At 43.9% G+C, this 10,447-nt stretch overlaps 1 protein-coding gene across 7 annotated transcripts in view; it reads right to left on the reverse strand.

Moving 5' to 3' along the window:
- LOC122551418 (disintegrin and metalloproteinase domain-containing protein 23-like) overlaps positions 1–10,447 on the reverse strand; it is a 153,935-nt gene that overhangs the window by 13,542 nt on the left and 129,946 nt on the right. For 2 of the 7 annotated variants that reach the window (XM_043693280.1, XM_043693277.1), the window contains exon 25: positions 4,277–4,367. The exons of 2 other annotated variants lie outside the window; for them this stretch is intronic. In XM_043693280.1, coding sequence (XP_043549215.1) covers positions 4,277–4,367 — 91 coding nt within the window. Of the gene's footprint in view, positions 1–2,160; positions 2,256–2,321; positions 2,574–4,276; positions 4,368–10,447 lie in introns of those variants that run through there. 3 more of the 7 variants (XM_043693276.1, XM_043693281.1, XM_043693282.1) reach the window with 3 other exon arrangements.

The raw sequence follows: 10,447 nt of genomic DNA on the forward strand, positions 1-10,447 counted from the left end.
TTACTTTGTACCACGCCCTAGTCATCTAAGGTAATACTCCACCCAGCTTTGAGAGTCTACTGCTCAATCAAATGCCTTTGCAATCTTTGAATGGGGTTTCCTGAGAAGGTGGAAATATTACTTAAAATAGCCCAGCTCATGCAGCTCTCAGCCTGACAGTGTCACTTCTGCTCCCACAGCTTGCTCCCTCTTGCAGGAGGATGCTGCAGGTAACCGAGCGACTAAGGCATTCACCTGTAACCTGATGGACGAATTGGGGGTTTGAGGCTCACCCGAGCCTGTTAACTCGCTGCTTAATATCATGGGGCTGGATAGGTGTGTCAGGGTGGACCGAGAGCCGGAAGGGGCATGGGGCGGACCGAGAGTGGGAAGGTGCATAGGGGCGGGCTGCCTTAGCGTGGCAGGAAGGTCAGAGGGACGGGGGGCTTGTGGGGGTCTGTATTTTATGCACTGTTTTTTATGTAATTGGACTGTTTTATATATACAAATGCCATTGTTACTGTTTTGTAATGATTGAAACTGAGGTTTGAGGTTTGTCCTCATTTCCCTGAAAGCTGGTTGAACGGTAGGGTTTGGGGCCTGGCCTTGCTGCTCCTCTCCCTTGTAAAATTGCTGTTTCTCTGTATACAGCTGTTAATGCTAACTGTTTTATAAACTGTGTATTGCTTAATAAAATATAATCAAGGGGCTGGACTTAATTGGTTCTGCATTCACCAAATCTCACCCAACTCACCAGCCCTGGAAACAGCGTTAACTGCCTGGAGGTGAAACTTCCGCCGGGATTACAAGCTACTCCTGAACGATGAGAGCTAAAGAAAACTGGACGTCAAGATAAGACCAGGGTATCACCGAAGGGGCCTAGCTAGAAGGACTTAGTGCACAGGATGGGTCTGAGGGGCCTGTAGTGGGGTAATGAATGACCTTGTTTTGGTGGGGAGGGGGAAATACAACGGACACGCATAGGTGGGCTATTCCCTCTTGCCCAACACCACCCAATGCACTAAAGGCTGCCAGTCTACCTTGGTTCAGGCACCTACTTCCAAATCCTGGGTACAAAAGAAGCTCAGGTAAACGAGGCCCATTAACCTGCTCCCTGACATCCTTTCCCCCCCCTACTATAAAACAGGAGACAGGTCTTGGACAGTGCTGGAATTTGCGTGCATGCCTCAATCTCTAGGCCACCAACACTGGGAGGGAGCGGGGTGTGCAGACTCCAGCCCAAAAGTGCACCCCTGGGGTATCGCCTTGGAAATCAAATTGATTCCCTTTATTAATGCGAGCTTGAAGATCAAAGCCGGAAAGTCGTCACTGGCTTGCTTTGATGGAGATAGTGATTTTTTTTTCATCACTAATCATACCAATCACACCCTGACCGAAAATCAGCTAAAATAATCACAAGGCTTTCAAAACCATAATAACCAGTGAAGGCAGTACATCTTCTAAGGAAAGGGATATTATCCGAATACGAGCCCCTACCCGATTCCCTCTTCATCAAGTCTTACTTTTGCGTGTGAACACTGCATTAAGGGGTGGAAGACTGAAGGAACATTGAGCTACAACTTTGGAAAGGCTAGGAGAGTGCCACTTGATTGGGAAATCACCGGAATACAGACGGAAGCACTCGAGACAAATTGCGTGTTGATCCATTTCCAAATATCCTCTCCCAACAGGTCTCTCCCAACCCATCTAAATCCAGTAGTATCATGGCAAATTGTAATCCAACTCAACCAACCCTGCCTCCTTCCCACTGCTGACAATGGACCAGCACATCAACACTTTGCACATGTGCTGCTCGTGCAAAGCACTCTGGGATATCAGAAAATGACACAAGTTTTATAAATATATATATAATATAAAAATATACTTAATAAAACATGCACTTCAAGCTTTGAGCTAGGCCAGTCCAAATTGTCTGTGGTTCTGCTGCAGACTGACAGGATGCAGAAAGAACATTTCTCTCTTACGGCCAGAATCATTTTTGTCACAGAGAGAAATGGGAATAAAAGGTGGCACATTTTTCAACGCTGCCCCTTCAGGTTAAGCGGTGGTCTTTCAGCCAGAATTATGAATTTTTTTGGGTCTTGTAGCAGGACCTCGAAACTTGGTGTTGTAAGCAGAGAGTAGTGCCACAGCTATTGAAGATAAGACATGCGACATTGCTTACTTAAAACCCCATCCTGTCCCCCCAAGGACAATAGCAGCCACCAGGATGGCGCCTGCGATGGACCCTATTATAAGATTGGTTGCACTAGGACCTGTGACAAAGGATCATGGGAAGAAACAGCGTCAGAACCAATCACCAAGGTCGCACTTGAGGGAAAACAATTTTTATTCATGCTAATTAGAAATTAGTGAATAACAAACTTTCATCACTTCATTACTAAAAGACTACACCATGCAAAAAAAAAGGAATTGTTAAGTAAATGAAAACACCAAGGCCTCACTCTAAAGGAAGACAAATTCGGACAGTTAGGTGTGTGGTAAGTTCTGAGATGAACGCGGTGTTTAGCTATGGTGCCCAAAGACAGCTGTACAACTGTGGATATGTGGTGCCAAATCAGTTCTGGTATTTTCTACAGGGAAAGGAGGAATAGAAAGGAGAGAGAGAGAGAGAGAGAGAGTAAGGGAATGACAGAGTGGAGATGGGAGATGGGGAGATTGAGAGAGAGAAGAGGAGGGATCAAAAAAAGGCCAAGGAGAAGGGAGGAGACTGGGATAACAGGAGGTGAAGCAAGAGGCCAACCTCTTTATACTCCAATTCAATACTTCAACAGGTTAGGACGGTACTTAATTTTCATTCTTGAAGGTTTGCTTCTTGTTGAAGGTTTAATGTGTACTAACTACCTGAGCAGGTTTTGTACCAACTCAACTAAGTAGCATTTCTTTTAAAAGGGTGTTCATCAGTTCACCATTAACGTGGAGTCAATAATAAATGAAAATATTTGTTAAAAGAGCTCAAGCCTGGAGGATCCACGAGCTAACAATGTTGGAGTGTACACAATCACAGGCCCGGTGCAGGTAAACCTCTCCAAGTACTGATTCACCAGTACCACAATGCCCTCAGAACTGAAGGCACAGATCCTTAAATAAAGACAGGGACCTACTTACACACATGCCCTGGCCCGTTGTGATAATCTATCCCTGGCAACTAACTAGCTGGGAAGAGCACTCTTTCGAACAAATCTAAAATCGCAAACACAGTTGCCACCATGACCATTCTGTAGCCCTCAGAGGTAATTTGCAAGTGCAGGAGGTTTGGCCAAGACTTACATTTGGGATCAGTTTACAGGGTGCTACAAACCCGTTGGAAGTGTAGCCATTTCGACAGTAACAACTGCTGTAGGGCAGGGCTAGCGTTTCCCTTTGGCAGTAATTTCAGCTGGCCTGATCGTGCCCAGTTGGTGATGGCATTCCTCTCAACCGCCATCAGCTGACAGAATTAACGAGAAGCAAATCAAATCAAGTCAGCAGGTTACCAACCCATCTCGCTCTCCAATTTTATTTCTCTGTTCTGCTGTCGAGAACCGGCTTTGTAAACTTGAGTGCCAACTGGTGCCAAAAGAGCGGGCATCTTTTGCGGAGGTGCCAACCCCACTCTGATGCAATTTCTGTATCCAGTGGTCACATGGCAGTGCCAACCGAGAGGGCAGACAGCAAGTTGGATTTGATCAAAAAGCATGTGAAAGGCTCTGTGCCCTCAATTCATCCAATTTCCGTGTGCAGACACTGCCCGTGTGATTTGAAGGAGGTCATCTGGATAACTGCAATGTTTCAGATCAATTTTGGGGCACCCCATTTGTATTGACTCTGTATGTTTGCTATGCCTCCTTGACATGGCAGCTAGCTACTTGACTCAAGCTTAAGAGAGGGTTTGAGATCCATGACCTTTTAACAAGAGACTCAACCCTGTCAAACAGGCTTCAATGAAGGGCCAGACCTGGCTGTAAAGAAACCTGTTAGGCCTTCACCATTTAAAAGCAGAATGAAAAGAAACTTCCAGTATGCAACGTCTCTGCTCTGGTATTTTGTTTTTTTTGCATCTTTTCCCCAATTCTTTTCTCTCTCATGCCCCACATGTCCCAGAAAGGAGAGGGTTTCAACACTACATGAGCAAAACCACAGAACACAGACACGGTCAAATCACATGACGCAGAAATACAATCGACCACACTGACACAAAGCCAATAAGACGACACACAGAAAGGCCTCAGATGCATACAGATACCTCACACACTGGCACCAATACCAAAACTCTGAGACCGAGAAGGATGCTTACTCTATTCCCCACCCTGTTCCTCCAAATATCACCCCCAGAGCCAGAATGGTCCCTGCCACTGCACCTATTAGCCTGTTAGTGGCCAAGCTCACTGTATAGAGGGAAAAATAAAGTATACTTTAAAGCAACACGGTCAACAGATAAACTCCATACAGACAAGCCAAAAGTAAAGGCTGCATTTTCTTTAAAACAAAACTGCTTTCTCGCTTTGAACACACAATTGTGTTTTTTTTTCTTTTCCTTCATGTAGATTATTCCAAAAAAAGTAATACTAACCTCATTAGAAAGAAAATTAACTAACTCAATACGACTCGCGTGTAATTAACTGGGCTCCCCAAGAAAGCTTTACTCCTGCTGGATTTTTTTTTTAAGAAAATGCTGTACAGAAAGAAAGCATTTTACAGAGACAGATCCGCAGCTTAAACTTATTCCGCTGCACTTTGATGTATCATTCCAAGTGACAAATTCACAGAAAGAAATTTGACTTAGGCTTGCTTGCGACTGGCTGTTGTAACTCTAGGCTAGAGGAGAGTCCGAGCATAGCTGAGCCCAGGCGAAAGTTAAAAGCGAGCAGGCAGCACATAAATGCCACTTTGGAGGGATGGGAAACGAAAAAAAAAACAAAATGACCAGTGGTGTCTCTGATTTCCCCTGATCAAACTCGGAGACTTCACAGAAACAACTGGAGACGCATGAAGACACTTAGGAAAGAAAAATATAAACTGATTGGCGCTCAGTGTTTCAAAGAATGACATTCAGTGATTCTCCTCCCCCCTCCATTTTGTTCTCAAAAACCTCACCAAGTTCAACTCAGTCCCTAGAGTAACTCAGTTAAAACCCATTCAGCTGCCCGCTTTTGGCACAAATCTCCTTGTCCCGTTTTCAAGTAGCTCGCGAGTTGTGTCAAATTTGGGACCAAGGCCTTTTTTGTTATTTGGTGACTCCTGGTTTTACCATCTAACAGGATCACTCCCCCACCTCAAGTCAGTCCAGATCTTTCCATAGCAAAGTTCCCACTGCTCTGACCTGTCAACGTCGCTCAAACACATACTTTGGATGGCTTCAACCTCAAGACAGCCTCACTACCCTATTACCCCCCCCCCACCCAAACCCCGATGTTTCAAATCATTAAAAAGTAATCATCTCCACAAAGCAACCAGACTGTCGCCTAAGCCCACTTGCTCCACCCATGTCTTGCAGGGGAAGGGAATCTGCCATCTTGGCTAGATGTGGCTCCTGACCCACAGCAATGTGGCTGGCTGTTAGCTGCCCTCTGGAGAGGCCCAGCAAGTCACTCATTTTTATTCAAAAGAAAACGTCCACTATCAGGGTTTAGGGCAATTACGGACAGGGCGATAATCCATCAATGCACTCTGGCATCACGCTTACGTTCCCAAGCACAGTGTGTGATAATGGGGAAAAGGACAACTTAGCCCCTAGGGTGGTGGGGATACTGAATAACTTCAGGGATTGTCCTCTGCTCCCAGAACACTTTCATCAAGTGATGATGTACAGCTGCTAAGTTACAACTCACATCGCAATGTAAGTGGGATCATCCCACTGCAGGGAGGGGCCTTCTGCCTGACTGATGTCCAGAGAGTAAGTTAAAGGTAAATTCTTAATATTGTCATTCCCTCCTGCTGAGCCAGCTTCTGCTGGAAAGCTGGGAAAGTCAGCTACCGTTTAGCAGAACAAGAGGACTTTAGCTAAGAAACGTTCAGCTTCCTCCACACAAGATGCTTTCCACCAAAGATTCAACTCTTCCAAGGATACATCTGCCCAACGCAAATGATGACTCATCAGGTGAATGATTTAATTGACAAATCTGTCAAGTTAAAACCTTGATAGGAATGACAAGCCTTTCTGATAAAAATGAAATCCAGCCAACTGAGTGGGGTAATGTTGGAAAAAAAAGCAGATGCTTAATCTTTCAAAGTGAGAGTCAGGTATAAAAAGATTTGTGTCAGATGTTTGGTGGTTGAGTGAGAATTTCCCTTCATGAACAATGAATTTTCAGTGTCGCTGTAGCTAATTGGTTCATTATTTTTAATTATGGGCCTCATTTTTACTGTCAAGAGATGAACAAGTGGCACCAACTGTTTAGGGGACTTGTATCTGCCCGAGGCCTTTTGCACTGAAAGTTCCAACGTACTTTACAGGAAACCTGAGTGCCCAGGCCACGTCAATGTGTATCTCCTTAACAAATCAGATTGAAGAGTCATTACTGAGCAGCACAGAGTCCAAACCAGGAAATCTCAGTTGGAATAGCTAATGTAATGTCAAACCATTTGGAGAAAGAGAAGAAATAAAACAGGTTGGAGTATGGAGGAGAGAGATAAAAGAGAGACAGAAAAAAAAAGTTTGACTTCTTTTAAATTTCCAATCATAATTGAAAGCTGAAGGAATGATACTCCACACTTGTAGAAGTTAGCTTTCAGTGCCAGTGAGTGATTAAGACTTATCATGGTGTTAAAAGGATACCTCGATTGGAAGTGACATGATCTTTTCACGTATATCACAAGGCATCTCAGTGAGAAATATCCTGATTTCCACATGTCTGCTCACTTACAGGTTGCTATCCCGATTTAAGTTAGGGAGGGTTCAGAACAGATTTCCAGGATGTTGCTGGGCATGGAAGTTTTGAGTTATAAAGAAAGGCTGGAATGTTTTTCATTGGAGCTTAGGAGGTTGAGACGTGACCTTATAGGTTTATGAAATCATGAGGGATATAGACAGGGTTAATGGTTGGTGTCTTCTCCCTAGAGTGGGGGATTTCAAGACTTTGGGGAACATTTTTAAGGTGATAGGAGGGAGATTTAAAAAAAAGACATGAGGGGCACATTGTTTAAACACAGGGTGGTTTGCATATGGAATGAACTTCCTGAGGAAGTGGTGGATACAGGTACAGTTTGAAAGACCCTTCGATAAGTACATGAATAGGAAAGGTTTGGAGGGATATGGGCCAGGAGCAGGTAGGTGGGACTAGTTTAATTTGGGATTATGGTCGGTATGGACCGAAGTTGGATCGAAGGGTCTGTTTCTGTGCTGTATGATTGTATAAGTTCCTTAAGCAGACAGATTGAAGGATTACAAAATTAGCAGTTTTAAAGACTGTGATACAAGTATAAATTGGAGTGAGTGACTTCAATCTCAAAGCAGATAAAGAAGAAAAAAACGATTGGATTGAGAGGGAGAGAGGAGTCAGATGGAAAGGTAATTTTAAAAGCATTTTCAAAAATCCCCAACAGCAGTTAATATCTGATGGCTTTGAATGTGAGTGATTCAGAGGCAATAATCAACATTTGCTGAGGTTAAAAGCATACTTAGATTTTGTCCATTTCACACTTAACTCTGTGTTAAATTTAATTCATGTCTGCTGTGCAAATGCAGAACGTCATTGCATTAATTTAGTGCTAATGGTGTAGCACATAATGAAATGGCATTTTCATGAAGTGACTGGCCAGCACTATTTCATGTTGCCACTCAGAAAGACACCTAGACCTTGCCTGATGTTGCTGTGTCATCTCAGTGTTTTTGCATTGGTAGAGTCAGATACATTAGGGACATTTAACCGACTCTTGGACAGGCAAATGGATGATAGTAAAACGAAGGGTATGTAGGTTAGTTCGATCTTAGAGTAGGATAAAAGATCAGCACAACATTGAGGGCTGAAGGGCCTCTACTGTGCTGTACCATCCCATGTAAGTAATGATAAATACAGTTAACTTCACCATTATTCCTGGTGCAAAGTTAAACCCAGCAGTTCCCATTGTATGCTCAATTCTGATAAAAATTAATTAATAAAATAGTCTTGAAATCTGTTTATTTTGTGTAATATCTATTCAAATTGGAAGTAAAACCATCCTTTCCCAAATAGCAGAGGTCTCAGGAAACAGCCACAGAGCTTCCTTCAAAATTCCAATGGAAGAATGCCAATAACAGGACTGATATTTCGATACCTTTACCACAGGTAAATGTTCTTACGCCATAGCATCTTGCAAAAAGGACCGATGGGTCCAAAGTTTAAACCTCAGAGGCTTTCCAATACAAAGATACAGCTACATCCAGGTGTGTGTCCCAATCAACAACACCCACATCCCATGAGCAATTGAGAATTGATATTCTTTATCAATGTGTTTCCTGCGTCAGTGTAGAAATTCAGTGCTGATGGTCTTGACACAGTGTTTAGAAATGTGTGTGCGTGTATGTGTGTGAGAGAAAGAATGTGACTGCATGTGTGTACGTGCATGTGCACTTGTGTGTAGGTGTGTGTGTACATATGCATATGTGAGGGTGTGTGTGAATGTGACTGTATGTGTGTGCGCACGCTTGCATGAGTGTGTATGTGTGCATGCATGAATCTGTATATGTGTGAGATTAGATTCCCTACAGTGCGGAAACAGGCTCTTCAGTCCAACAAGTCCACACCAACCCAGACCCATTTCCCTCTGACTAACACACCTCACACTATGGGCAATTTAGCATGGCCAATTCACCTGACCTGCACATCTTTGGACTGTGGGAGGAAACCGGAGAATGTGCAAACTCCACACAGACAGTCTCCCGAGGCTGGAATCGAACCTGGGACCCTGGTGCTGTGAGGCAGCAGTGCTAACCACTGAGCCACCGTGCCACCACCATGAGTATGTGTGAATGTGACTATGTGTGTTTATGAGTGTATGTGTGTGTGAGTGTGCGTGTGTGTGAATGCGTGTGTGCAGGCGCATGTATACGTGTGTGACAGAGCTAGTGTCTGGTGTGTGTGTGTGTGTGTGAGAGTGAAGCATATCTGTGTGTGTGTGAGTAACTGTGTGTGTGCATGCTAGGCTCACTTTAGATAACTGACAGTAAAGTTCAAATGTAGAGAAGCACCCATTAGTATTATCCTGGCTTAAGGCATTGAGATACTTTATTTTACTGGGATATGGTGTCACTTGCTCACCTAGCAACTGTTGCCCATCCCTACATTATAGAGAGCAGTTAAGAATCAACCACACTGTTGTGGGTTTCAAGTCATGTGAAAGCCAAACCAGATAAGGATGGCAGATTTCCATCCATAAGGGTATATATGAATCAAAAGGGGTTTTCACGCTCAATGAGACTGTCATGTTCACCAGATTAGGGTTAGAGTCCACATTAGTTAATTGATCTTAAATTCCCTGGGGATCTGAACCCATGGTCCCAGGGAATGAGCCTGAGACAGTGGATTATTAGTCCAGCGATGCTGCCTCTAGGCCACGATTTCCCTTTCCATGTCCTACTCCCCCATCCACTGTGCCACCCAAACTCTGCCCACCCTGGGATGCTGGAGAAATAAAACAGCGCAAAAGCCCTATCACTCATGGTGCCAATCAGAAGTCTGCCCCTGGAACTTCTGATACACCAGGAACATAGCAAACTTATTTACAGCGACCTGTCCCTTTCTCCCTCTCTCTGGTCCAGCTCACCTTGGGAGGGAGCATTGCTCACATGTCTGGCTCCTCTCCTGAGACTTTCTTGGATGTAGCCTCTCCTCTGGTCTGCAAACTCCACACAAATGTCGAAACTAAGAGCAGGAGTAGGCTATTTTGTCCCGGAGCTTGGTCTACTATTAACATGACTGTGGCTGATCATCCAACATAGTCCATGTTCCCGCTTTCTCCCTGTTCTTCCACATTCTCCCTTTCATCCACAGACTCTACACTTTCCAGGTGAAGAATATTCTCCTCACCTTAATCCCAAATGGTATACTTCACATCCTCAGACTGTTACCACTGGTTCTGGACTCCTCAGTGTGGGATATAAATGAATTAATGTTATTTCTGCAACTATAAATTCTGATACAGAACAGGAATGAGAAAATATATATTCAGCAAAAAGAAAGGAAGGATATGTTAGCATGAGACATGATTACAGAACAATGGTGGATGTATGGGCAAACAGGAAGACATTTGTTTCCCCACTTACACGGAGACACAGGAACAAACCCTAATCAAAGAGGTCAAAGTGGCCTCTGGATAGAAATAGATGCTGATAGAAGAAAAGATATGCCTAATCAATAACCTACGGTAGACTGACGTCAAACACCCTTATGGGAGTCAGAGATAAGAGTTTGTCACAGACAAGACAGGATAAACAGAAGTTGTGGGATAAGTCTTAAGGAAATCTGTGACGTAAGCGAAGCAGGGAACA

Source organism: Chiloscyllium plagiosum, chromosome 7 (genome assembly GCF_004010195.1).
Source record: "Chiloscyllium plagiosum isolate BGI_BamShark_2017 chromosome 7, ASM401019v2, whole genome shotgun sequence".
Lineage (NCBI taxonomy): Eukaryota > Metazoa > Chordata > Chondrichthyes > Orectolobiformes > Hemiscylliidae > Chiloscyllium > Chiloscyllium plagiosum.